The sequence below is a fragment of the Manacus candei genome, unplaced genomic scaffold, assembly GCF_025592945.1.
Source record: "Manacus candei isolate 608988 ecotype Guabito, Panama unplaced genomic scaffold, ASM2559294v1 h1tg000002l, whole genome shotgun sequence".
Lineage (NCBI taxonomy): Eukaryota > Metazoa > Chordata > Aves > Passeriformes > Pipridae > Manacus > Manacus candei.
This window is the reverse complement of record NW_026138050.1, coordinates 10,230,323-10,256,817: the sequence shown is the minus strand read 5'-3', so window position 1 is coordinate 10,256,817 and position 26,495 is coordinate 10,230,323. Positions and strand designations below refer to the sequence as shown.

Below are 26,495 nucleotides of genomic sequence, written 5' to 3'. Positions count from 1 at the left end.
AAGACCATTAAAAGGTTCTAATAGGTGTGACTTATTGACCGGAAGAGCCGGTAAACAAATGCAGAAGTGACAGTCGAGCCCAGAGTAACAGTAATTAGCGCTGTGACTCCATGAGTAATAGGGAAATTGCCCTGACCCAGTTGGTGGCAGGAGCAACAAAAATCTGGAAAAAAAAAAACAAAAAAAGAAATATCCCAAATAGATGGGTTTTCTACCAAGATTTCTCAGGGTCATGGACAAAACCTGTGGCTGCCACACATCCCATTTCACAAGTGCTCCAGTTCACCCTGCTGGGAGACAGGGTGGTAGCTCCGCTCTGCTGGCCAGACGCAGGCACAGGGAGAGCAGGATGGGCTGGCAGCGTGTCCCAGCTGCCTGGTACGGATCCACAGGGCCTCAGAGGCACACAGGGAGCCTCCAGCAACCTCCATCCCTCTGCAGAACACCAGCACTTGGTGGAAACCCTGCAGCTTCTGCTGTGACAAGTCCATCCCGTCCCCCCATGCCTCTCCAGGCGCCGCACGCGGCTGTCCCGGCTGACGGGCCACGCCTGGTGCTCTGCACGCAGTTGCACAAAGGCCTATCAAGTGTACAATGGCATATCAATATCCTGCCTATCAGTATCCTGCCTGCTTCCACATTTATCCCACGCTGCCCTGACTTCAGTGCCAACACAAACACCTCACAGAGCGTGGATTAATGAGAGCGTGACAAAAACAAATCTGATCTGTCTGTGCATGCTTTCTGTCTGTTGGAATCGTACCACAGGTGATTTTCTACCTCTCCAGATTAAAGAGGAACGATACAATGCAGAAATCACAGCATTTTAATGCAAAAGTAGAATTATCCTTCAGTATGCACACTAAAAAAGGGTTTATTTCTTTGATAAAAATACTATTCACTACAAAAAAACCCCAAACTACCAGCTGGTCTCCAACAGTAAGATAACATGACCAAGAGCGAGTTGTTGGTAAGTTCCATAAGTTCATTTTATCTCTTTCCATATCCTAGCAGTGTAAGCCTTGGTGAGATCCAGTGGGGATAATATCCTGGAATATAATAATGCCAAAAAAACCCAACAATGAACAGCACAAAACAAAACACACACATGCACACAAAATCAATACTTCAAATTCTGGGGCTCCTGACTGCTTGAACAATTGACAGGAAATGCACTGGTTTCAGTGCAATAATGCAAGGTCTGAAGAAACACTTGGGAAGTATGAGCAAGAAAAAAAAACATATAAAAGCAAGTTGTATTGTCTGTGTGTTGAGAAGGGCAGTGAAACTGTAATATGTAGGTTTTACAAAATAATGCAAGAGTTGGAAAGGGAGAGGAAAATATACGCACATATTATACAACGTACAAAAAATACTCACTTTGAGACTCTGTTTTGGTTGAGGTACAATTAAAAAGTTGTTTTGATCAAGCTACAAATGTCCATAACCAGTTTAGGAGCTGGTTGTTCTGTGGTCCCCCAAGAAAAGAAGGAATCAAGAGATGAAGTCTGGCAGATGCAGACTCCAGATAGAGCGCATGACTTCGGCACTGGGTGTAATTAACCACCAGACTAACTTGCAACACAGTCTGCTGCCACCCTAACTCTCCAGATCTGGATTAAATTACCAAGGAAGTGCTGTAATTAAAAAAGAAAACATAGCTACCAAAGCAGGAGGGTCCTGGAGGAGCGGAGCCCCCTCCTCAGAGACTCCAGGGCTCCTTGCCGCTGCGCCCGCACCGCGCTCCGCTGCCGAGTGACAGGTCCCATCTCTCCCCGGCTCTTCCAGCGGCAGCTCCTCCCTTCTGGCCAGATGGACAGCACGGCTTGGTCTGGGGCTCGGGTTCGGGGGGACCCGGCTCGGGGCAGAAAGCAGCCTTTTATAGCCGGCCCGCCGCCGCTCCGCTCACACCTCCACGCTCCGCTGCCGAGCGCGCCGCCGGACCCGCAGCCCGCACCCCGCAGCCCGCACCCCGCAGCCCATGGCGCCGCTGCCCCCGCTCCTGCTGCTGCTCCTGCTGCTGCCCGCGGCCCGTGAGTACAGCCGGGCACGGTCCTGACCGCCAGGGAAGCGGCCCCGTCCCGCCGCTCCCGTGCCCGGGAGGGAGGGGGCTCGGCCGCGCCGGGGGGCAGGTGGGAGAAGGGGCAGAGGAAGGAGCTCTGGGAGCAGCGATCACGGGACGTGCCTGTCTTCCCACGCCGGAGAGCACAGTCCCCGTGACAGGTGTCCCCGCGCTCGGGCACGGCTGGGTGGAACTCGCCCGAAGGGACAGCCCGACGTGCCGCTCCCAGCGGCGGCTGCAGCTGCACCTCCGGGCTGGGGGGCTCACAGCGCTGCTGAAAGTTCCTCAGCGATCCGCAGCTGTGCCGACCAAGGTCGGGGTTTGAAACCACACTGCAGCTCGCACGTGCAGGAACAATCTGCAAAGCCAGTACCTTCAGCCCTGCTCCTCTCCGGGTACTGGAGCGAGCTATCGCAGAGCACTCGAGCTCCAGAGCCGTTCAGGGGCAGGAACTGTGAGAACTGAGATTGCCTACAAAACCCTGAGTTCTCCTGAAAAAAATGAGTCAGTCTTTATAAATAAGTTATGATGAGAGAACATAATTAAAGGACCCCTGCCTCATACCTGAGCACAGCCAATTACTCACTTTGCAAATATTTAATTAATTTTTTTGTCTCATATGTCCTATTTATTAAGCAGTATTAAAGACCAGTTGTAGTAATTTACAGCCCATTTCCTCATAGGTTTTCTGAAGAGTTCATCAGTACAGTATCTTAATGTACTTATTTTGTTCCCATAGTGACATGGTAGAACCCAATTTTAACTGCTTAAAATTATGTGGAACTTCAACTACTCAAAGCCTGGCTCTCAACTGAGTATTGCAGCAGCTTGGTACTCCAACCCCAGGACACTCAGCAGGCAGGGAGCAAACTATTAGTAAACATCAACAGGCATCGTTTTAAAGCGATTAAATTAACCTCGTGCTGAACCTTTGTGACAGCTGGAAGGACAAAATCCACTTTTCCAGAATAGCATTCTGCTGTCTCAATTAAGAGATTCTCTTTTGTCTTCTTGCACTTCTTTTTTTTACACATTCCTACACACCTAGGAAATTCACCACACCAGATCATGCAAATAACAGGATGCTAAGGACAAGGGCCCCAGTCCAGTCCTAGAGCAGATTCTGGGCACGGAATGAAGCAGGGTCTGGGGGAAGGCAGTGGCACCATTACAGCCCACAAGGTAAGGTGCTTGCATAATGGGGCCAACTTAAGGCCCCACCAAGCTCCCTGCCCCAGTTCTACTTCCTGACCTCAGCATGGCCCCGTGAGTCCTCCAGCATTTTGATCACCCTCCAGACTTCATCCCTTGCATGGCACAGAGCTCAGCAAGAGCAGTAAGAAAAGCCATGGAACCGCTGCTGTGCCAGCTCGGGGTGCTCATGGCAGCGAGCCTGGCTGTGCTCGAGGGCGCTGAGTCAGGACTGCAGTCACCCACTCCGTGGGCAGTGGGCAGGATGGGAAATGCAATTCATGTTTCCCAATGCTTGGGCCACAGGAGCAAAACAGGCAAATTTATCCTTTCGAAAAATTCCCATGTGACCACAGTTTGTGGAGATAGCACGGGAGCAGCCTGGGCAATAAAGTGAGGTGAAAAAGGTCACCCCTGATGGCTTATGAAACAGGAGGTAAAAATCCAAGCAAACACCCAGAAGTTTCTGTAAGGCATACATCTCTCTTGGAGATGATCAGAAACTCTGCTTATTCCCAAGTTTCTTGTTCTGAACTACCAGAGCACTATGACTGCACAGGGAAAATATCCCTACAGGAAATCTTACACATATTTAACATGAAAAAATGTTTCTGTAGCCTTAGTCTTTGAAAGCATGGCTTAAAAATTTTTTTAAACCCCACAAAACATCATAGACTGCATTAGATGCTATATGATTAATGTAGTTATGTATCATAATTGTGCATCTCAATAAAAATATGACTGTGCATCTGCAAAATTAATTATTATGTTTGCATTGAACCCATTGCAAAGAGTAAAATGTTATAGGAAATACAACCTTTCACAAAAAATTAATGTGTTCCTAATTTTTTCCCCTTTTCCTTTATTCACAAAGATAATCTGTTTATAATCAAATGGATGCTCTGCTACCCAGAGCTGAAAGATGCCAGTAAACACACAGATAATATTCTGGAACAGGAGCCATGACACAACAGATACTATTCACTATCTTAGCAAGGAAGTTTAGTGCCAATGGAGCAGTTTTTAAATGAAACTGCAATCGAGGACAGAGCAAGGAAGCTTTTCTTCGCTCCTCAAGATGTGATGGCTTTCAATCAATGGCCAGAGCTGCACGTGCAAGTTTCAGCACCTTTATTTCAACATCCCTTCTCTCCCTGGATCACACGTCCACAAAACAGGAGGGAAAGAGCTCTGGGAGTGGTCCCAGTCAGGAAAGCACCAACTGCTGCCTCAGGAAGCCTTGCTGTTCTTTCTAAAAGGGTCTTTTACCACTCTCATACACAAACCAATTGTATTTCTTAATGAGGAGATCTCATGAGGTGTTTAAATTCCATTGTTTTCAAGAAATTACAAGTGCAGGAGGTCACGAGCATCCCACACGTTTCAAGTTACTCAAAGGTGCTGGGAACAGTATTTTTGCTGGCACATTTTCCATTAACTGATTATAGTTAATCATATAATCTATTATAATAGATTACTCTATTAGTCTATTATAATAGATTATGTGATTATACAGATTATATAAAAACTGCATAATCGTCATAGTTGTTTTGTAGGAAAATAAATATGAAAGCCTTCAATGACAAAGTCTAAATATTTTTTCTGCTGTCTGTCTCCCTCACAAGGTATTATCAGTTATTAATTCTTAATGTCTTTTGCAATCTGTATCCAGCACTGGGAGTTTAGTTTTATAAACTGTTCTCCTCCTATCAAAATAAATAATTAGTTTAATTACTAAGAAACTGTAATCAGAAACCTCCCACTAATTTGTTTTGTACTCATTCAGCTTCTTAAAATGTGCTATAAATAGCTTGGAGCCAGCACTGCAAGGAGATGCTGCCCATTACCATTAAGGGTAGCTCAACCTGCAGGAGGACAGGAAGCCCCCAAAATTGTCACCCAGTGTCTCAGCATTGTTCTGCTGCTCAGGATCTATTGCTTTAGTACTGACATGGGACAGTTAAAATATAGTTCCTAAATACAGTTTGTTTTGGGGAAATACTGGTGAGAATCCCTTAAACAACAAAAAAACCCAAACAAAATGACACAGAAAAAAATATCCCAACCCCACCTTTCTAATTTCCCTGGAAATGACTCCAAGCACCCACTCATTTCCCTGCTCTACATCCACCACACCATCCCCACCAGTTATTTGTCTGCTTTGTCTAAAACTCAGGAAAACCAGAACCCTATCATAGAGGACATATTTGTTCCAACGTAAAGCTTACATTCTACAAAATAACAATCTGGGCAAAATTGTATGTTATAATAAGGAGTAAACACTGCAACCCTTTGGGCAGCCAGTCCTAAAAACCTGTGGGCCTGGGCCACAGAACAGATGCTGCCCTTACCAGTTTGGAGATGACTGAAGTCTGTCTCTGTTTGCTGCCTCCATGGGAGGAAACCCCTGCAGCTGTTCTGAAGGGACTGGGGCCAACGGGACGGGGTCAAGCAGCGTGACCCCAGAGCGTCACAAACCAAAACTGTCTTACTTTCAAGGACCGTCATTTATTATCAGCGCTTAAATATTTTATATTTGCACGTTTGATTCAACAAAAACCCGTTTTTTCTCCCCAGTTTACAGAGGTGCTTTGGGGGAAGGCCGTTCCAGACAGCGGCGGGGAATCCTGGAGCTGGCCGGAGCCATCCGCTGCACCACGGGCCGCTCGCCCTTCGCCTACCTGCGCTACGGCTGCTACTGCGGGCTGGGGGGGAGAGGATGGCCCAAGGACAGGGTGGACTGGTGAGAGAACTGCTCAGCTGGGGAGCCAAGGGCAGAGTAAAAGGACTAAAATATACATCAGGCCTATTTAACAGCAGTGGGGGACTGAGTTTAAACGCTGTGTTTCTGTGGATTGCCTTTAACCCCAGCTTCCCCTGCAGTACTGCTGGGTTCACAGCACAACTGAGCTGCTTTGCTGGTGCTGTTCAACCAAGAGCTGAATAACTGAAGTCTTGCTGGACAAGGTTAAAGCTCAAACGTTCAAAAAAAATCTATAAAAGTAAAAATTAAAAAGGCAATTGAAAAATCTTGTGATTTTACTGCCATGTCCCCTTTTATCAGCATTCAAAACAATGCATAAAAATTATGCAAAATCCAACCTGTTGAAAAATAAAAATAATCCTAAAAAACCAAACCTTTCTATTTAGTACTAAATCTCAGCATATTGACTATCATCAATTTAATTTGTAATGGAACATTAACTGACAAGATTATTTACTGTTTTTTTCCTGGGCTTTTTTGCCTTTTTTAAAGTTTCTATGCATGACCTGGAGTTATTGATCTACTTCCTGGGCATGTGCTGTTCAACTGTTACATTCCACGGGATCTTTACACAGCAATTTGTGTGGAATTACCAAGTAATTACTTAATAAGCATGGAAAAAAGAAGTAACTGCAAAGTGAGAGCTCACAGCATTAACTTTTCCTATTGCAGACACAAATTCCTCAGGCAACCTAAACACCATCTAAACACCATGTGCCTACTGTAATATGGTTTTAGGCTACCAGGAAGAAACAGAATGAATGAATGAATGCAGAGTGCACAGTTTGTGGATACACCCACCAAGTCAAAAAAGAAAGGGTGTCATTAGTTTGCAGCAAAACCTTACAAGTTCCCTAATTTCAGGTCCTTGTTACCTCCCCTATTTGCTCTTCTGGGCTTCCAATGACTCCACACCAGACTGTGCATTCACATATGTTGAATTATTTCTATTATTTCTATTTTTTCTATTATTTCCCAGCTGTAGTAACATGCTGATAAAACCCACTGACTGTGTGACCATAAATCACCAGTTCTGTTCCTCTCAGGTGCTGCTTTAACCACGACTGCTGCTATGGCAAGGCAGAACAAGCAGGCTGTCAGCCAAAGACTGAGAGTTACCACTGGGAATGCAAAGACAATTCTGCTGTGTGTGGTGAGTGAGCACTTGGGGGTTTTTGGTGTTGGGTTTTGGGGGGGTGTGTTGGTTTGGGTGCTTTTTCATTTTTACTGCTACTGATTATCTCATTGACTTCATAGAATAAAGGCATTTTCTCAATTATCTGTAAAATTCTGACTTGACCATCCTTCCTTTTGTGACCTTTTTGCCAGGATGCACTGTGCCTCCAGAAAGCACAGCTATGCCACCCAACTGAATGCACTTTCTTATTCTCAATCCCCACCTACTGACACACATAAGCAAACAAAATTCTGATCTACAAGCTCCTATTACCCTTTCAGAAAACATAGCCCAAAACCTCCTCCTTTTTCTCAGCACTGATGTTTGTTGAGGTCAGTTACTCTGCATGTAATTTTATGCTTCTACCCAGACTGCAAATTAGCTGGAGAAACCCTGACATGAACTTGTTCAAAGCAAGTCTGATTTTCTGACTGCCATGGTTTAAAGGCCACACTGATGGCCATCCACAGGGAACACAAACCCCTCGAATTTCCTAACTCCATTTAGAATTTGCCTGACCTGAAAAAAATTGGAAGTTTTGACATTAATTCCTCTCCTCCTTTACATTCAGCCTTTACTTTGCCCAAGTGTCTACCCCATGCAGAATCTCTCCTTGCTCACTTCTTTCTCTGCATCAGATGCACGAAGCCTCTTGTCTCTCAAACTAATTAACCTGTCATGTTACAGTCCATCTATACTTGCCTGTAAAGATTCTGCTTCTGTCCCAGTCCAGAAGCTGATAATATTTTAAAATACTGGCCAAGACAGTAGGTGTGTTGTCAAGGAACAAAGATGAAACAAAGTCCCTGTCATACCACAAAGAAAAACTTTAGAGCAACTACAGGAGAAGGAATAGATCTCAGTTAATATATTTTGGTTTTTTTATCCTATCATGTTTTCATGCTACTTATGCTATTGAGTAGCCCTTAGGGTAGGGAGTTGCAGCATCAACACAGACACATGAACACTTGCAGTTCACGTCAGAAACTGAGTTCATACACAAAACTGAACACTTGTTCTGCTCCTGGACAAATCTCAAGCAGAGATCTGGCTAAGCTTTTAAAATGTTAAATACTCAGACAAAATGTAATCAAGGATTCCTCAGTTTACAGACAGTTGCAGAGAGAAAAAAACACACATTTCTGCCTTGGCACACTAAACCCAAAATACGTTGCTGTGGAAGAAAATGTTCATGCCAAGAAGAAACTCTCAGGCCAAGAAATCTGTTAAGTTGCAACACTACAATTACAAAACAAATATGACAAGACATGGATTTTGTCACACTTAAACACACTTTACCTAACTTCTTACTGAATGCCTTGATAAAAAAAGAGGTGAGCAATTTAAGCTGGACATGGAACATTTTTGCATCCTGTGTGTATATTTTTGGTGCTTTAGTAGATGAAAGGATATGTGTGGAAACTGTCTTCCCAACCTCAAGCTTCACTAGAGCAGGAGGGCAAGCAGAGAAGGCCACACACTGCTTTCTAAAGAGGAATCAGAGTTGTTTCATTAAAGAACATGAAGAATATTTAAGTCTTTATCTGACTGTTGTATTTTCACCTGCCAAGATTGGTGATCACTGATTGATCCACGGATCAGTTGTTGCTAAACCAAACCATTCTGTGTTGGCATTCCATTTGGTGTGTTTTATTACTTCAGACTAACATCAAACTTACTGTGTTCTCTTTCAGATTCACTAGAAGACAAATGTCAAAAGATGGCCTGTGAATGTGACAGGGAAGCTGCCAAATGTTTTTCTAAAGCTCCGTATCACAGAAAATACCTTTTGTGGCCAGACTTTATGTGTGGTGAGATCCAGCCTTTGTGTAGGTATTAGACATCCAACATCAGTCTTCGTGAAAACTCTGTATGTATTTAAATCTAAAATGACTTTTTTGTGTCACAGCAGTGATAACAAATGATGTTGCCCTTTGTTGATGCCCCTTCTTGCCCCCTCAGCCTCTCTACTCAAGAATGGCCAAAGTAAACATGTACCTTATTTACCTTGTGCAGTGCCCTTTTATTGACTAAATAGGAATCTGAGTTTATCAGATAAGACCTGACAATATTAATTTTGTTTATATTGAGATTCACAGATTTTTCAGATTTATCTTAACATCTGTTAACTTTGAACTGACTGGAAAAAAGGCACAAAGTGACAGTGTTAGCACAAAGAACCTTCTCAACTACATTAAACACTTACAATAAAAGCCTAATTTAACTGTTGCTAATTAACTAATTTAACATATCTCTTAAGCAATCCTACCTGTATTAAAGAAGGCCTAATTAATTCTATTTTTCTAGTATTCACTTTTTAAATACAGTTTTCTGAAAAAGCTGCTCATTTGACATGGCTCAAGCTCCTTACTCTGTACACCTTGAACTTCCTGTAAGCACAGGGAGAAGTTCTGCCCTTAAAACTTTAGAGCCACCTTTAAAAGTGCAAATGCAAACCACCACCAAAACAGACACATGACAATGCAGCAGTTGTTGGGACCAACTTCCTTTTCCACAAGTGTTTGATCTTGGACTGCAAGAGTTTACCAAGTTCAGAAGTGTATAGACCTCGTCAGGATGTAAAGATGGGTCTAACTGGGGTCACTTCATAGACTTTTTTAACCTTTTAGGAAGAGAAACCAGTACCATGAATTGCTGAATAATACACTTTTTTCATAACTGCTAATTTTAACAGTTATAGAACCAGGAGTGTTTCATGTCTACTTTCACCCACCTCAACTTACTCAGAGACACAGGGCTACAGAACAGTCTGCACAAGGCCAAACTAATGACAAGTACTTCAATATAAAAAACTCAAACCCAAACAAAATAACCCACTCCTATAATAGTGACGATTTCAAAAGAGATCTTTAATCTTTCAAAATATTCACAGGCAAATTTAAAGTTCATACCAATGATACAAATGAAAAAACCCAAACAACAAACCAATGTAGAATGCAAAAAAAAAAAAAATCTGACTTTTTCTTCAGTCAAAAAAAACATACATTAACAAATGTCAATCCTGTTTACACAAAATAACTTTCCAGTCAATATTTGCTCACGGATGTAGACACACATTGTATTGCAGTAAGATGTAATTACAGTGTCAGGTCACTTTTCCAAAATAATAATTTTTGAGAGATAACCCTGAATTTAAGAATTAGCAACAGAATTCAAGAGGAAAGCATTAAAGGAGCTATTGGTGAAGTGTAACTGGTCTGAATAAAAGATATCCTATGGCAATCACCACATTTTCCAAAAGATGAGAAAACTCAAGTCTTTTCCCTTCAAGAGCAGGAATTTTAGAGCAAACTCTGCTGTGAGACTGTGCAGAGACAGTCACAGCCTTACATGTAAAGAAGACTGAAATAACTGATGTACTTCCAATATCAAGCCTATCCAGGAAGGGCATTCCTTTGGCAAACTTAAGCTGAGGAACACATCACTGAGATGAAACGCTACATTTCAAAAGAAAGAAATCACTATAGCAGCTCCTAAGACTTTAAGGCAGGCTGGAAAATATACAGAATGCTCAGAACAGAATAGAGAAGTTTGATCTGATCAAAAATAAGGCAAAATGACTGTAGGAATTTTACATGGCTAAAACAGGAATGTCTTCTTTTTTTTTTCCAATGGAAAATTCCTTTTGGATACTAGAGCCCATCCTCCAATTTGGAATCAACTGGTTTAAGAGTAACTTACCTTAAGGCTTTTTTGTATGTTTAAATTAACACAATCCACCACTTTTGCTGCCACATACACAAAAGAAAAAGCAAAGTTTATTTCAAGTGTCCATTTTTAGAAGCTAAAGAGCCCAAAAGTTCCAAAGGCAATCACTGCACTTGTGTCTCCAGACGCCGCAGCTCTGTAACCACAAAATCAATGTTTATGATCGGGTTAAAATACAAGGCCCAGTAAAACAAACAGTTGCAGACAAACTGAGGAATAAAAGGCCAAAAAATGGCAACAAAAAGACCCTGGGTTGAGACTTTCCAGAAATGTCTCCACATTCTGTGAGGAATAGTCCTGTGAAAAAGGAAAGGGAGAGGCTTAGAGGGACTTCCTGGTTTGTTTTTACCCAGTCAAAGAAAAGCTAAGAGGTGTTGCAGCCTTAAATTATTTAGCCCTTATTTGGGATTACCCTTTACGTGTAAAACACTATTTTGCACTCCAGAAAAGCTTTCTTAAACCCCAGCAGTACCAAACTTAAAGAGGAAGCATTAAGTCAGTGCACTTAGAGCCCAAAGCCCAGCAGGCTGCAGTGTCACATTCCAGCCCTGCCACAGGTTATTCGTGTCCCCTGTGCTCTTCTGTCCCCTGGCGGCTGGCAAAGGGAAAACCCACGACACACCACAACAGGAATTTCTCCCGTGCAGTTTCTAAAACTAGAAATGAGACCACAGCAACTATGAAGTAATATTAATATGCTCGAATTAAGATTAAAGTCATAACAGAAAACAGAAATTCCTGTAACTTACCAGAAATAATACCAGCATAGCTAAACTTGTTTATGGTTCTGAGGACTCATCCTTTAATAACCACACTGGAAGCATATCATGACAAAATTCTGATGTATTTACTCTCAGCTGGCATAAAAGGCAGTTCTCACAGTAAGGGTTAGTATTTCCCAGTGGTTAAGAACATGTTTATTACTGTTTCTGCATTTGCTACATCTGATAAGTAAAACCAGCTGTAAGAAACCCTATCAAATATTCACATAAATAAAGGCATTCAGAAGTACTAGCATATGTAGGAATTCAGATTCACCTGTTCTTATTAACCTCAGTGTTGTAGTCAGACACTGTCATTTCAGTGAGCAACTGTGCAATCATAAGATTGTTACTATTTGTAAGGCCATCTACTTCCTACCCTCTTCAACAAACTCACTAAGACTTACTTCAATTCTCTTCTTGACCAGAGCCTCCAAAAGGAGAATAATTCCAGAACAGAGAGCAACATAGCATTCACAATTATAAACCTTGATGTCCAGTAGTGCACATCCAGCCAATCCCAAGCAAATTCAGCTATCAACTGGTATGGCAAAAATAAATATTTTACAATGAATTCTCTCCATTGTTTCCATGAAGGATCTTTAAGGTCCTGTAAATTAGGATAAAAAGACTGTTAAACAATTTTCTATTAAACAAATTCAATACTGGTTTATTTCTACTAGTCTTTTGTTGAAAAGCTGTTTTTTCCATACATTGAAAGCAGCAAATTGTCTTTGCTGTACTTGTGGGTAGATAATACTACAGCACAGTAATTTCCATTGGATTAGAACATCACAGACAACCAGACCTTAAAATGCCCTTTCTTAAAACACAGGTAATTTGAGTGAAGAGCTTTTCTGTAGTCTTGTGAACTTCAGAAGGATGACTGTCACACATTTGAAGTCTTAAAAGCCTTAAACTGATCTTATTAAAGGTAATGGTTCCAACTCTGGTGACCACATAAAATAAAATCAAGGAACCACTTACTCTGTAGGTTTGTTGTTTTTAAAGTCATAGTGTAAAGAGATGAAATGGTGAATAATTACTTTATGTTTTTATGCTGCTAGTCTTAAAAATGCTTGTAATTAAAGCAAGTAGCACATTTAATGTTTTGAACACTTACCAGCAGTTTTGTGAAAACATCTTCATGTTTGTCTTCTTGCATAGGACAAATTGTGTGGATGAAAGGTAGGAAAGCTTCTGCATAATCAAACAAATACAGGTATAACATACTGAGTCTTGGAGAGCTCTTCAGGGCATAGAGAAGAAAGAGGGATTTTCCTGGATTTACAGCCTGAAAGATATCAAATTATCAAGTTTCAATCAGTGAAAAAATAAAATGAAAGGGACATGCCAGTTCTTAGATTTTCTGACAATTATTTTTCAAAGGATCATTTTTCAAATACCACATTTCATTAAAATGAGCAGCTTTTACAAGCACAATTCCACTACCTCAACACTCCATCAAAAAAATCTTCTTTTAAAGATATTATTTTAAAAATACTTAATATACACGACACACTTAATATAAAATTTACCTTATATTCCCAAAGGTTCTGTGGTGGTTTAACACCTAAAGCTTTCACACATTCCAGTTCTGCCATGATGGCTTTCCTGTGGTTGCTGTTCTCTATACTGTAAGGCTCTTTGGTGAAATCCTCCTCTGTCAGTGTGAGGAGCAGCCTACAAAAGCAGAAGAATTCAGAAGGCAAACAGTGTCTCTTCACCACAAAGATATGACTCACAAATAAGCAACTAAATACTGAAACAATAAGGTACTGATAGAAGGCAGCACCTTTTGGATTACAGGATGAATCACAGAATGCTTTGGGTTGGAAAACCTTAAAGATCATTGTCAAATTACATTCCATATCAAGTGTTCACACCAACTGCATCTCAGAGCCTGGGTTTTGAAATACTTCTTTTCCAGTTTCCTCTCGCCTGCTTTCAGCATTTCTCTTAGGTGGAATGCAACCACGCACATGGCACGTGGATACTTCCAAATGAAAGGGAAGGTGGGAGGGGTGGATAACACACAAGTAGAATTTTACTCTCAGTATCATTTCAGTCTGCGTTGTCAGCAATTTAAGAAGTTCTTAGGACATTTTCAAGTAGCTTGCTTAGTATCTACTACTCAAGTTTTCACCAAAAATTGTTATAACTTCCCCTATAATGTATTCTGGTACCTTACAGAATATTCCCACAATCCATGGAACACAGTACAGTCATTTCCCAACAAGCATCCCTAATGAATCTGTCAGCAATCCCAACACACAATAGTTGTTCTTGGCCATCAGGCCCCTCACCTTCCATTCACTTTCTCCAGTAAAAACCTTTCTCTGTAATGTGAAGCCCATGGGCCCAGCTGCTCCAGCCAGAGGATCACTTCCTCAGCAGTCCATCTAGCAACAGGCTTGTGGACAAGATGATCTTCTTCAAATTCTCTGCTACTCCAGTGATAGCCAAGTAGAACTACCTACAGGTGGATTAAAAAGATAAAAACCCCTCATCTTTTACCTGTAAAGTAAATACATTAATGATAAACACGCAATAAGAGGCTTGGCATGTGGAATTTTCCACTTCATGGGCCCTAGAATATTCAGGTTATAAAAAAGTATCTTGAAGTTTCCCCCACTTTGCCTAACTTCCATCTAAGCTACATTGCAGTTGTAGTTCCTGACAGACCTCTGAAGGCCACTGTGCTCAGCTGAAGGCTCTTCTGTGCTGACAAGCTGACAAGTTTAAGAAGATTCGATTGCATGCCAAATGAAGGAAATATGGAAAACCAAGCAGATGAAACTTACTGCTACACAAGTTAAAGCTGTCAGAACGCCTGAGAAAAACCCTCCTCCTCGAGGGTTAAATCTTCCTGTGTTGGGAACTGTAGGGATCTGGTCATTCCCATATTTCTGGAAGGCTGCTAAGCTGCGTGCCACATCACTGTTCTGTTGAATATCTTCTTTTCTTTGTTCAATGGCATCAGAAAATAGCTTTTCAATAACATCCCTAATGGGAAAAATATTTGTCATTGTACCAAAACCATTCAGGGTTCATACTCAGAAAAGGGACTAATTTTTGGATTTTTGTTTTCCAGCCTCAATTGTAGACTATCATCTTTGAAAGCAATGAAAAATTAGTTATTAATACTTAGGAAACTTAAACTTTTATCCATTACTTCCAAACGATGTTTTGCTTAGCTTCTAAAGTTAAAATACTACGTAATTCCTCCCATGTATATTTCTTATGTAAAATTAGAATTCTGTGTGCTACTGGCAAGTCTTGATTACTAAAAAATGGTAAAAGACAACATAAGAGCCTACCCCCAATCCTACCATCTAATTATTAAAATATTATTAACCCAGATAGAGTATTATAACAAAAGAAGTTGTGGGTAATTCAAAACATCAAACATATTTCTAGCTTTGTTCTGCAATATGATCACATTTCTTCCTATAAATAATTCCTATTACAGAAATAACTACACAATTATCAAAGATCAATCTAACTTACAATTATTAGAAAACAACCAGCTATATTAAAAGATTCAAGGGTCTCAATACTAAAAAAGGATCCCTCCTCTCCATCTCCCAAAAAAATTCAGAAGAAACCTCCCCCACTCCAGCCCCCCAAACAAAATCAACCAACACACCCCTTAGTTCCATGCAGAAAAATGGGCTTGAACAGTTCAATACAAGTGCAGAACATGAAAGCCTTTGGGATTTAAATGTCCTTGCAACAGTTCAGATTACCAATAGGCTACAAAATTCTGAGAAACTCAAGAAATCAGCCAGCTAATTTCAGTGGTTTGATTTATCCCAAAATGGCATTCCCAAAAGAGCACACTCACCTGAGCAGGATGTTGACTTTGGGGAACCCTTCCCATTTTACTCTGCATTCGGGGCACTCGTTCTTCTTGGACGACACCCACCACAAGGCCAGGCAATGCCTACAGAAACTGTGGCCACAGTTCAGGGTGGTGGGATCGACCAGGATGTCGTAACAGCAGTGGCAAAGGAACTCACTGACCGAGATCTGCCCACTCACGTCAGCAACAGCACCTGTTTCACCTTCTGCCCTCTCCCTTTCCCTTGGTAAAGTCTCATCTTCTTCCATTTTCTTTTATGCCTCACGCAAACGGGAAGCCCTCTCAGATCTTCAAACCATTACCTCTGCAAAGCAACAAAATAAACCTCTTTAAGAAAAAAGTTCTGGTAGAAGTTTAGGATGGTAAGCAGTGTAATTTCTCGTGGCACTGCTTTTGCCGTTGGGATGGTTTTAAACCTTCTAAGCAACACAGCCTGCCCCCAAAATGAAACATGATCTACTTTTTCAACAACATATTCATTGCAAATTACAATCAAAACCAGATTCTAGATGTAAACAGCTGGGTTTAATCTCCCTCTACTTTCTTCTCCTGCGTTATGAAACACATGAAAGTGAAACAAAGTAACTCACTGACCCACATGACTTGGCTATCTTTAATCAAGGTTTTACTAAAAGACACCAATCAAAAGAAACATAATTAGAAAATACCATCAGAGATGGTATTTTCAAAGATAAAACACCAGCATAACATAAGGTTCTAATTTACTTCATCCCTCTTCCTTCCAAGCATACAGAATAAAACATTACTTACAAAAGTCAACGCTAGACATTGCTGGGCGATGTTAAAAAGAAGAAAAGTTTGATCCACAAAGTCACATGTTTCAGAATTACAAGGGATAGACCTGCTTCCACTTCAGTGAAGGTCTGAGCCCTGCATTAACTTCACTGACAGCTATACTTCGTTAGTATTCCAGAAAACACACAGACAAGAAGAGTCTAAGACTGTTCCAAGCTTACCAAAGATACAAATCTATTTGCTTGATGTTCCTATTCCCTTCTCTCAGATGGCAGTATGTAGTTTCTTAAGAAAAACACTAATTCAGATCACTCACTCATCACTCGTGATATGTCAGAAGATACCAAAAACGACACAATTTTCTCCTCAGGTACTACCAAACCAAAATATGACTACACTCTCCACTATGTGGCTCCTGCTTACTACCAAGTTACCTATCTGCCATCCAGATCAAGCACAAAGTGGTAAGCGTGCAAGCCGGTATAGAACGGAAATGAAAAAAACACCCAAACGAAACAACAATAAAGTAGAGAAACACAACAGTGAATCCAGAATCCTCACACCGCTTACAAACCTGTATTTCCCGGCAGAGCGCGGACCGTCGGCTTTCTAAAACACAAACCTGAAGCAGCACCTACAGGAGGAGAAATAAAACCAAGGTTTTGCACTTAAAAGCATTCTTCTAGTTCTCCCAGAAGGCAGAGCCAGCAGGATTTCCGTGGGTGGAAAAATATTTCGCCGCCCAGTCTCCACCGAATTAAGACCCAGCAGCAGCAGCAGCAGCAGCAGGACGATTTCTGGCTCCTCTCCTGCCTCCTCTTTCCAGCTCCGCCTTCCTGCCCCCCGCGCTGCTTCCTCCGCCGCGTTTCCTGCGCTGGGCAGGGCAGGGTTGGGCCGAGCCCGACCCGCAGCCCCGGGCGGGGTGGCAGCCCCGCCGTGCCCCGTTCCCAGCCCCGGGCTCAGGAGCCGGGCCCGCCCCGGCACTGCCCTCGGTGCGGTAACTACACAGCCCTGCCGGGCCGTCCGTGTTAGCAGAGACACAAGAGAGTGCATCTATAGAGACACACATTCGCTATTATTTATATATCTATCTCTGTTCCCGTACTGCAATTCCTTTTGACTGAGTCCAAAGAAAAATGAGTGATTCGTTCTGTACAACCACCTGAAAGGAGGCTGCAGCCAGGTTGGACTCTGGGGTCAGTTCTAACTACTTGGTGTTTATTTTACAGGTGAAAGAAGCAAAGAGTTCCTGGACCTGTCAGTTAGGAATTCCTGGATCTGGTGGGAAATGACAGCCATTAACCACTTTAAAGTGCCATGACCACTTTAACGAGAAACTGCAGGAATGTATGTTAAAAAATTGAGGAGTAACATGAAAATTTTAGGCTTCGGCCAATTTACTGCTATTTACTACAGCTAATTTACTACTATTATTTTAACTAACGCCTTACTGGGCACCGTTTAATCATCCTGGATGACTTGCTGGGACTGCGTGTAGAATAAATTGCTTACACTGAAAAGGCAAAACTTAATCTTGAAGAATCTTTAAAAGCTCTCTCCGCTAAGTCTGGTGTAATTCTTTATCTTCTCTATGCCGAAACTGCCTCTCAATTAACAGAGACTTTTCCATTTGTTTTCATTCTGCTGGGATTCTGGAAAAGATGCTTCCTGTGCCGTGTGAACTTTAACCCTGCAGCCCATTCACTGAACTCTCACGGTGTCCGTGCCCACAGCTCCTGCCCTGGCCCCTGGGCAGCTCCTCCTCCCACAGCGCTGCTGCGGGGACAGAACGTTTGTTATTATACAATTACGTGTGAAAGTGCTGGTTTTACCAGGAAGGCGAACGCTTCTTCCGTAACACGCCAAGCCTTCCAGTTCCTCCGGACTCGACATCGTTAAGGCACCACCACCACCACCACCAGCAGCTCTCCTGGTGTCTCCTCAGCAGATTCGCATCCCTTCTTCCTTCCTGGTGCTAGATACGCATTTCTGGGCTGAAAGGCGAGCGCTCTGTGGGCCGTGACATCTCACAACGCCCCACGGGAGAGCGGCGGGGTGGGACTCCTTCCTTCCCTGGGCAGCGCCGCTACAGCCGCTCCGCTGCCGCGGCGAGCAGGGCCAGCGGCTGAGGGCCCCTTGCAGGCCGACCAGCCCGGCAGAGCAGCGAAGGCAGCCGTGTCGGTGCTGGGCGCGGGGCAGGACGGACAGAGCACAGCGGCTGCCCCGGGGCAGCGCAGAGCGCTCCGTGCCCTGAGGGCGCCGCCCCGGCAGGAAATGGCGGCCGGGCGCGCTCACGTGCGCGCTCACGTGCGGCGCGCGGGGCGGCCCCGGAAGCGCTCGGCGGGGCCGGGCCGGGCTGCGGCGGGCGCGGGATGGAGGTGACCAGGAGCAGTGAGTGACCGCCCGGAGCGACACCCCACCCCTGAGCCGAGCCCTGACGGCTTCCCTGCCCCGGGCTCGGCCTCTCCTTCGTGGCGAAGGGGGTCCCCGCACCTCCCCTGGCCCGTGAGGGGCGGCCCCGAGGCGGGAGGCGCGGCCCCGGGGCTGAGGGGGCCCGAGGGGCGCCGGGCTGCCCCGGGGTGTGGTGCGTAACCTCAGGTGCGTTTTACCCCTTTCCCCGCAGATTTTAAGGATAACCTACACAAAGTGTATGAAGCCATTGAAGAGTCAGACTTCCTGGCCATCGATGGGGAGTTTTCAGGTACGGTCGCGCTGGTTTTGTGGTTGTGAGCTGTTGGCAATGTCTGTGGGGGTGTCCCCGCGCCCCAGTTCGCTGTCTCAGCGTTGACTTGAAAAAGCTAAAGCTGAGGCTACTGCAAAGCGATCAAACTACTCGTTATGTCTGCGGTAGCAAGGTTTTGGTCACAGATACATGACATGCTAATGCTGCCTCTACTCCCTCCCCGCAGCAATCTTTCAATGTGTTAATTGATTTTCAGTTGCAGCTGAGGGGAAAAAAGGAGGTATTACATGTGATACCTTTATAAGTGAAAGATTCAGATAAATGAGAAAGGCCTTGCAAGTATTTGGACAGGGAAGGGCAGCACTTAGAACTTGTATGTTTGTAAAATCCAGAGGGTGTGTGTGTCACAGAGATGCTTTAATAAGTACTTTGGATTTGGGATGTAGAGTTCAGTCATCCATGAAACATGATCCATGTGGATCTTGAGCCATGAATGCGATCAAAACTTGGTTTTGTTAGATGTGGTGCTTATGGAAATACAGTTGTTGTTGTGTATTGTTTAAAGTGGCTAAGTCATTCCGTAAATCCCTGGGCAGCACTCTTCCCATTTTTAGTTTGGCTTGGATCCTGCACTGTGCTGTAAAGCCCATCTGTGTTATTCTATGGAGGGTCTTTACCTGTTACTGACACATTGAATAGGAACCAGAATGCAGAACTTCTGCAGAAGAGCTTTGCTGCTGGAACACTACTGTTAAAATGGGTGGCTTTTATGCAGTAGAAAATCCTTCTGAACTGAAATAATTGTAACATTAAGTGAAACCATTTTTCTTAAATTATCAGTTGTTGCATTTCTTTGCTGTGGCTAATTTTGAAAAGCTTACCCAAAGCAAAATATGTTCTACTTTTTCAGGGATCAGTGATGGGCCTTCTGTTAGTGCATTAACAAATGGCTTTGACACTCCAGAAGAAAGGTATCAAAAACTTAAAAAGGTAAAGTGTTTACACTGACTGAAAGGAAAATTCTGGAAAAAGGTTAGAATGCCTTAGTTCATCGTGGAGACAACACAGGGAAGTATGTCATGGGTCTAAAACTGAGTTACAGGCAGCAGATGGGATTTGCTTGTTTTGTTTTCTGGTAACACAATTGAATGTTGCATTAAACTTGCAGAACTCATGGTCAGAACAGACAGAAATGATTCCTCACACAAGAATGAGTAAAGGTGTAGAACTTGTTAAAGGATGTTGAGAGTGTTAACATTTATGAGTTCAAAGGGGTATTGGGTGAGAGGAATTCAGTGAGGAGAAGCTTCATCAATTCAGGCCCTGCAGGCACAGTCAGTCTCTGTAAACATTTTAAGAAGTCTGTTGTATCAGAAGGCAGACCCAAATTCTTTGTTGTCACCTTCTTAAAGCTTTACTTTTAACATTGAATAACTTGATAAATTGATATTTTTGATCTTTATGTTCAAGAGGGCTAGTTTTGAATGCCTGTACCCAGTGTAAGCCATGTGGGTTAGAAGAATATTAAATGTGTTGTTACATGTATTTGAAAACTCCTGTCACACTGTAGGGAATGTAAATGAACATTGAGAAGGACTGAGAGCTGCTTTGGGTGCAGCATGTCCTGTACTTGAGCAACAGGTGGAGAGAGAGATGGGACTTCCCTCAGTTCTTGTCTGTTTATGGAGTAGAAGTGCATACTACAAATCATCTTTGGGCAATAGAAGAAGGTGATTAAATGCAGATGACAACTAGTTGAAAAACTCTAGTGTTTTTATTTTAAAATTACCAGCAAAATAAACGTTGGTTAAAGATTCAGTTTACTTAATTTTGAAACGGAGAGAAGTCATATGTGGATGCACCCTGTTAAGCTTTAAATGTGTACAGGTTTTATTCTCATGCAAAGTTTTCCTTTCCTTTCCAGCATTCCATGGATTTTTTGCTCTTTCAGTTTGGCCTTTGCACTTTTAAATATGGTGACACAGAAGAAAAGTATGTCATTCTCTTATTTCTTGTTTTCTTAATTGAGGATTTTCTAAAGTGATACTGATAAGCTCTATTGACATGCAACTCATCTTCTCCACAGGTATATAATGAAGTCATTTAATTTCTATATTTTTCCAAAACCCTTTAACAGAAATTCACCAGATGTCAAGTTTGTCTGTCAGGTTAGTAGAAAAACAAGTTTGATTTTGTTCGGTTAAGGTATACCTGCAGCAAACTTCACCTTAAAAGGTGGAAAAATAGAAGTTTCTGGGGTTTGGTTTTGGTTTTTTTCTTATGAGAGAAATAAACATCAGTTAAGAGCAATCCCTAAAAATGAGCTTTAAGGCAGTATCTTTGACTTCAGTTTTTAAATCTTGTTATGTATTACATTGTGTGGTTTCTGGAATTGGAGATAATGTTCCAAACCTGGCAAGATAATTCTAATTTTTTCCCTTTTCTCATTGGACTTTGTGTTCCCTTTTCCTGTTTTATCCTATATTCTCATCTGCTTGTCTTACTTTTACTTCTTCCCAGGCTATTGCCAGCATTTTTCCTGTCTCAGATTTGTTCTCCTGAACATTTTGCTTTCTTTAGTTTCCTCTCTCCACGTAGCTCATTCTTTCATCTCTATCCCTTAGGATATTTATTGTTCTGTGAAAGTTCAAAATAAATAACAAAAGTAATATTGCCTGAATTCTTGTTTAGGGTCAAAAACGTTGTTGCTCTTGACTTTGGTCTTTGTATAATTTCTTAAAAAGTGTGAAAATAACCAAATTGATCTTTTATGCCACAGCTCCTTTTCCAAATGTAAAGTCTTTTTCTTTTGTTGCAGAGTTCAAGTATAGATTTTTTAGCAAACCAAGGATTTGATTTTAATAAAGTTTTTCGCAACGGTGAGTTGTTTGGGGTTTTTTTATATTTCTTTCAATGTCTGCAATATTTATGATGACACCTTTCATTGTGTCCTGCAAGAAGAAAAAAGGCTGCTATTCATGATAATCTCTTAACACACAGTGAAGTTCTTGAGTTATTTTTATCTCTTTTACTGTTGTGCTGGTAGTAATTCCTTTCCAGGAATTCATTGTATAGGTTCAGCAGAATGGAATTCCTGCTCACAGGAGGGTTTGGTTGTTTCTTGTTGTCCAGTGGCAAAGCATGACTGGAGAGATCCATAGTAATGAATCACAAGTCATGTTTTAGGAAGGGGATCAGTACACTGTAAGGGTGCTGCTGCAGTCTGGGATTCAGGTGATGCAGGGAGCAAGGGAGAGGAGGGCTAAATATTACTGTGGTTGGGACCTGTGGCTCTGCAGTCCTTGGGCTCATTCCCTGTCCAGTGGTAGCAGCTAGTGTGGCATGTGCTGGAGGGAAGCCTGGATAGACACAGATAACAAGTGGGATGTGGGACAGAGGACTGAAAGGAAGGGTTTGTTTTCAACCTTCAGGGCTGAAAGAGTGGCAGATGCTTGGTTAGTGATAAGTGTTTGCTGAATCCCTGCACATCCCTAATTTGTCTGTAATTATGATGAGCTTTTACTTTTTTTTTTTTCTTTTTGTTAGGAATTCCATATTTAAACCAGGAAGAAGAAAGACAGCTAAGGGAACAGTTTGATGAAAAGCGTTCTCAAGCCAATGGTGCAGGATCTCTGTCATACATTTCTCCTAATTCCACAAAGTGTCCTGTAACAATTCCTGAAGATCAGAAAAAATTTATTGAGAAAGTAGTGTAAGTTAAATTGTTTCATATCCTCTGATGTTGTTAAAGCTAAAATGTGAACTGTGGTGATATTTCTGTATGTTGAAGCCATTTTTATTAGTTCACTGGTTTTAAAATGCTGCTCTTTTTGTTTTGAAGTGTTTTCTTGTCTTTTGGGGAGAGCTGTAAACTTCCAAAAAATAAAACAGATATAGAAGCAAATAATTATTTCCTCCAGGGAACAGATAGAAGACTTATTAAAGAATGAAGAAAGTGAAAGTTTGGAACTGGAGCCATGTACAGGGTGAGTTTCTGAAGTTGCATATCTTCTAAAAATATTTGTTGTTTGGTCATACAGAATTAGGGGAGTGACAAGGAAGACTGTCTTTACTTGGGTTGACTGCAGCAAAATTTACATTTGATTGATTTTTTTGTATGTTGAAAAAATGTGCCTCTGTATATGGGTGTCATAGTTTGCTGTGTGAGCTGTAACTTCTGCATGTAGTGGCAACATATTTAAGTACAGCCAAAAAATGTCTTGTATATATGGGCCTCCTCTTGCTATTGCTGAGGTTTTCCATAAACCTTGGATATGCATTTTAAAAATAAACTTTTCAAATCTGTTGGACTGTTAGTTGTTTGTAGTTGACAGTGTGTTACTGTTTTTTATTAGGTCTCCTCCTCAAAAATCTATTTAGCTTTGGGGTCTGGATGTTTGGAGAGTATGGTTGTTTAAAAAATTAAAAAAAAAAATTGAATTTAGAAATAGCAGAACATTGTGAGATGAGATAAGGTATCATCACTGTATCTATATGGAGTGATCATAGCTACAGAATATTTTCTTATGAGAAGATCTGTGGGTAACTGTACAAAATGGTGTAAATGCCTTTGCAGCTTGGGGAACCCTATAGGTTCTGGTGGCAGTGACTTTTGCTTTAAAAATCTTTCTGCAAATGAACATGAAGTCAGCTTTAACTGAATATCATTACTTGGAAACACTCTGTAAGAGGATTATTAGTAACAAAATTGTCTTTTGATTTTAGATTTCAAAGGAAATTAATTTATCAGACCTTGAGCTGGAAGTAAGTTGCTGGTAATACTGCCTTACTGTATATTTTTAGTATTTTTGATAAGAAATCTGGGTAAGATCTGATCTACTTAATCTTGGGGTGATTCATTTAGACACTGTTTTGTCCTTTAAAAGAAGACTTTTATAATGTTCTGAAGAACTTATTTGTGATGATTCACTTGAATATTTTAAAGCTTAGTATTTGTTTTATTATTCCTGTCTGAAATGTCTGAATAGAACAGCACAGCCTAGAATTATGTGACAAATGCAACTTGCCAGGTTTTTAGTGAACAGAAAGTGCATGTGCTTATACAGATTGTGGGCTTTACCTGAAAAACTAGGAGTTCTATAGGAGATACTGATATGTTTATAGTTTTCTGTTAGATGCCAAGCATAAGCATTTTTGATAATTTATTATATTGCTTAAAAATATCCCTTAAGGCCTTGGGAGAAGCACTAAGGCTGTAAAGTAAGATTTTCATTGTTCTGACTGCAGTTGTAAAATGTGGGAAATACAGCAGAAGGCATTTTTTGTACATTTAGCTAATTCAGTGTTGCAGCACTGAATCTGATCCTCTGTTGTTTATGCTGGAAGTGGATAAAATGAAGCTTCTCTCTGTAAAATGGAATCTCAAGAAGGGAGCTTGAGAACTAATCTGAGAGGTGCATTTAAGAATTTTTCAGTGTGAGTTTTTTAGATATATTATTTATATCTAAATATATTTTTTAGATATATTATTTGGATAGAATATCTATAGCTTCCAGTAGCACAAAGTGTTATATTTATCTGACACTTAGCTTTGCATCTGCTCTCAGTGGCTGGAAGGAGGTGTTCTTGAGCTGGAGTTTGTGACATGCTGCAGTGGTGCTTTCCATGAGCACAGCTGTGGTCCTGTGTGTTCTGGGGAGACAAAGCCGAGCTGTGAAGTGAACCTGGAGATAATTAAAGCAGAAAACACTGAGGATGTTGGTTGCCCCTGTGTCCTGAACTCTTCACAGGTGGTTTTCTCTGCTGAAGTGTTCTCTTGTGCATCAGTGTGGTGATGCATCCCAGGTTTGTGACGTGAGGCAGCTTGTGAGGGAGGTGTAGGCTCCAAACCCTGTGAGGAGGCAGGGAGGAGAGGACACAGCAGTGCTTGGGTATGTGCTCTCCAGGGCTAACTTTAGCAATAGCCAGAGGACAAGGAAACATGCTGGTTCTGCAGTGGTTGTACAGTTGTGGTTAGTTTATTATGATGGGAAAATGAGAGTAATTGCTGCTTAGGCAGTAAAATTACTGGTTAAGTGGTAAAAGATGTTATTCTCTTACTTTGCCATCAGTTGGATTCTGTGGCTCTGGGTATGGTAGTACTCTGGAAATGAAATGTGATTGAGTGATGCAACCCTGAAGCAGAGGTAGTGACATTTGAGTTAATAATTCCCATTGGAGTCTCCTGTTAGCAGAAAGTTCAGGGTTGTTTATAAATCCTAAAATAAGTGATGTATTAAAGGCAATGCAGTCTCCAAAGAATTTGTCCTGTGGCTGCAAGTAAATGAGAGCATTCTCACCAGTATCTTTGGTTTGGATTTCTTGAGAGCAGAGATTGTAGATTGTGATGAAATATCTACATGATATTTACTTAATATTACTAAAATAAGAAGATAGAGGTCTCACAGCAGTAGGATGGGAAGTTGCATAAAGATAATATATTCTTGTGCTAGTTACTCTTAGGTAATGTAAGGAGGCCAATCAAATTAGCCTGTTGCTTCAGATTTTCCATTATTTTAAACTAAAAAGAAACTTTCAGTAGTTCTTTTGCACTTAAGACTTATAGTAATAATGAAACATGAAATTACTGAATCACTGCTGTGGTTTCAATTTGCTAAATGCCAAATTCATAGTTACTTATATTTACTTTTCATTTGTTTTGGTGTAGGTATCCAAAAGGTATTCATGTTGAAACTCTGGAGTCAGATAAGGTAACTAGGCCTCTAACATTTGTTCTCTTTGAAGGAAATTGTGTTTCTCAATTTTACCAAATCTCCTGACTTTTAGGTATAACTTGAGCCTTGTTATGCGAATGCAAAACATTCTAGATGGAATACAGTGAACTTATTTCTAAATATTAAATCTGACCAACGTATGGAGTATCAGCATGTATTTGTGTGGCTTAATATTATTCCTTTATACTGAAAGGTATTTTAAGAGGTATCTTAGATATGTCTGATGTTCAGTGTTGGTGAAATGTAGATTGTGATCTTAGAGGAAAAACAGTGGCATCACATGCTGTTGTGTCCTCACCTCCCAGCAAAAATCCCTGCTCCAAAAGATATTTGAAATAAGCTATTTACAAGGACATACTGGTAACCTTTCCTGAGAATTAAAAAGTGGGTTTAGTGAAAGTTAGGTTTGGTGGATGAATGTAATACAGCTTTCTAAAGTAGGCTTTTGGGAGTAGGTGATGAAGTGGTGCCTACAATAGAAACAGTTGTGTTGCCAAGTAACTGCTGCTGAGGTGACAGTTTTCTTTACAATGTAAATTTACAGAAACTTAAATAAGAGCTTCTCAGAGTCATTCCTCAAACTATACATTTTCTGTTTTAGAAGGAGAGATATATTGTTATTAGTAAGGTAGATGAAGAGGAACGAAAAAGAAGAGAACAGCAGAAACAAGCAAAAGAACAGGTAAATAAGTTGCATTTCATTAATTTGTGTAAAAGAAGGAGGGGGAGAATCTCTGCCTTCAGTCAGCAATGCAAAGTTGTGTGCTAGGATT

The 26,495-nt window shown here is 41.5% G+C and overlaps 3 protein-coding genes across 10 annotated transcripts in view; 2 read left to right on the top strand and 1 right to left on the bottom strand.

Annotated features, from left to right (window-relative positions):
• Nucleotides 1–700: 700 nt before the first annotated feature.
• PLA2G10 (phospholipase A2 group X) lies at nucleotides 701–10,155 on the top strand. Its single transcript, XM_051811758.1, has 4 exons — nucleotides 701–2,033; nucleotides 5,831–5,996; nucleotides 7,064–7,170; nucleotides 8,889–10,155. The coding sequence occupies exons 1-4, from the start codon at nucleotides 1,982–1,984 to the stop codon at nucleotides 9,032–9,034; spliced, it is 471 nt and encodes a 156-aa protein (XP_051667718.1). The 5' UTR covers nucleotides 701–1,981; the 3' UTR covers nucleotides 9,035–10,155.
• A 796-nt stretch (nucleotides 10,156–10,951) lies between these two features.
• On the bottom strand, nucleotides 10,952–18,557 carry BFAR (bifunctional apoptosis regulator). 6 transcript variants are annotated; one of them, XM_051811050.1, is made up of 10 exons: nucleotides 18,138–18,557; nucleotides 16,880–16,939; nucleotides 16,527–16,590; nucleotides 15,532–15,853; nucleotides 14,489–14,690; nucleotides 13,991–14,160; nucleotides 13,223–13,367; nucleotides 12,808–12,978; nucleotides 12,092–12,294; nucleotides 10,952–11,220 (listed from the first exon to the last, which is right to left on the bottom strand). In XM_051811050.1, the coding sequence occupies exons 4-10, from the start codon at nucleotides 15,795–15,797 to the stop codon at nucleotides 11,028–11,030; spliced, it is 1,350 nt and encodes a 449-aa protein (XP_051667010.1). In that variant the 5' UTR covers nucleotides 15,798–15,853; nucleotides 16,527–16,590; nucleotides 16,880–16,939; nucleotides 18,138–18,557; the 3' UTR covers nucleotides 10,952–11,027. The 6 variants fall into 6 exon arrangements, with proteins under 6 accessions (XP_051667010.1, XP_051666689.1, XP_051666598.1 ...); XM_051810729.1 differs by lacking the exon at nucleotides 16,527–16,590 and having other exon boundaries at nucleotides 15,532–15,851; nucleotides 16,869–16,939; XM_051810638.1 differs by lacking the exon at nucleotides 16,527–16,590.
• Nucleotides 18,558–18,614: 57 nt separating this feature from the next.
• The window catches only part of PARN (poly(A)-specific ribonuclease), a 48,095-nt gene continuing 40,214 nt past the window's right edge, over nucleotides 18,615–26,495 (top strand). For 2 of the 3 annotated variants that reach the window (XM_051810431.1, XM_051810338.1), the window contains exons 1-11: nucleotides 18,615–18,696; nucleotides 18,929–19,006; nucleotides 19,899–19,978; nucleotides 20,913–20,980; nucleotides 21,075–21,156; nucleotides 21,807–21,867; nucleotides 22,535–22,700; nucleotides 22,909–22,974; nucleotides 23,714–23,752; nucleotides 25,656–25,698; nucleotides 26,324–26,404. In XM_051810431.1, the coding sequence (XP_051666391.1) occupies nucleotides 18,678–18,696; nucleotides 18,929–19,006; nucleotides 19,899–19,978; nucleotides 20,913–20,980; nucleotides 21,075–21,156; nucleotides 21,807–21,867; nucleotides 22,535–22,700; nucleotides 22,909–22,974; nucleotides 23,714–23,752; nucleotides 25,656–25,698; nucleotides 26,324–26,404 (783 nt within the window). In that variant the 5' untranslated portion in view covers nucleotides 18,615–18,677. Of the gene's footprint in view, nucleotides 18,697–18,928; nucleotides 19,007–19,898; nucleotides 19,979–20,912; nucleotides 20,981–21,074; nucleotides 21,157–21,806; nucleotides 21,868–22,534; nucleotides 22,701–22,908; nucleotides 22,975–23,713; nucleotides 23,753–25,655; nucleotides 25,699–26,323; nucleotides 26,405–26,495 lie in introns of those variants that run through there. The other variant, XM_051810516.1, reaches the window with a different exon arrangement.

Coding starts and splice junctions, on each gene's coding strand:
- PLA2G10 (XM_051811758.1), top strand. CDS start 1,982: ATGGCGCCGCTGCCCCCGCTCCTGCTGCTGCTCCTGCTGCTGCCCGCG. Junction 2,034..5,830: donor CCTGCTGCTGCCCGCGGCCC/GTGAGTACAGCC, acceptor TTTTCTCCCCAG/TTTACAGAGGTGCTTTGGGG. Junction 5,997..7,063: donor CCCAAGGACAGGGTGGACTG/GTGAGAGAACTG, acceptor TGTTCCTCTCAG/GTGCTGCTTTAACCACGACT.
- BFAR (XM_051810729.1), bottom strand. CDS start 15,797: ATGGAAGAAGATGAGACTTTACCAAGGGAAAGGGAGAGGGCAGAAGGT. Junction 14,161..14,488: donor CAGCTTTAACTTGTGTAGCA/GTAAGTTTCATC, acceptor ATCCACCTGTAG/GTAGTTCTACTTGGCTATCA. Junction 12,295..12,807: donor ATGTTTTCACAAAACTGCTG/GTAAGTGTTCAA, acceptor CCTAATTTACAG/GACCTTAAAGATCCTTCATG.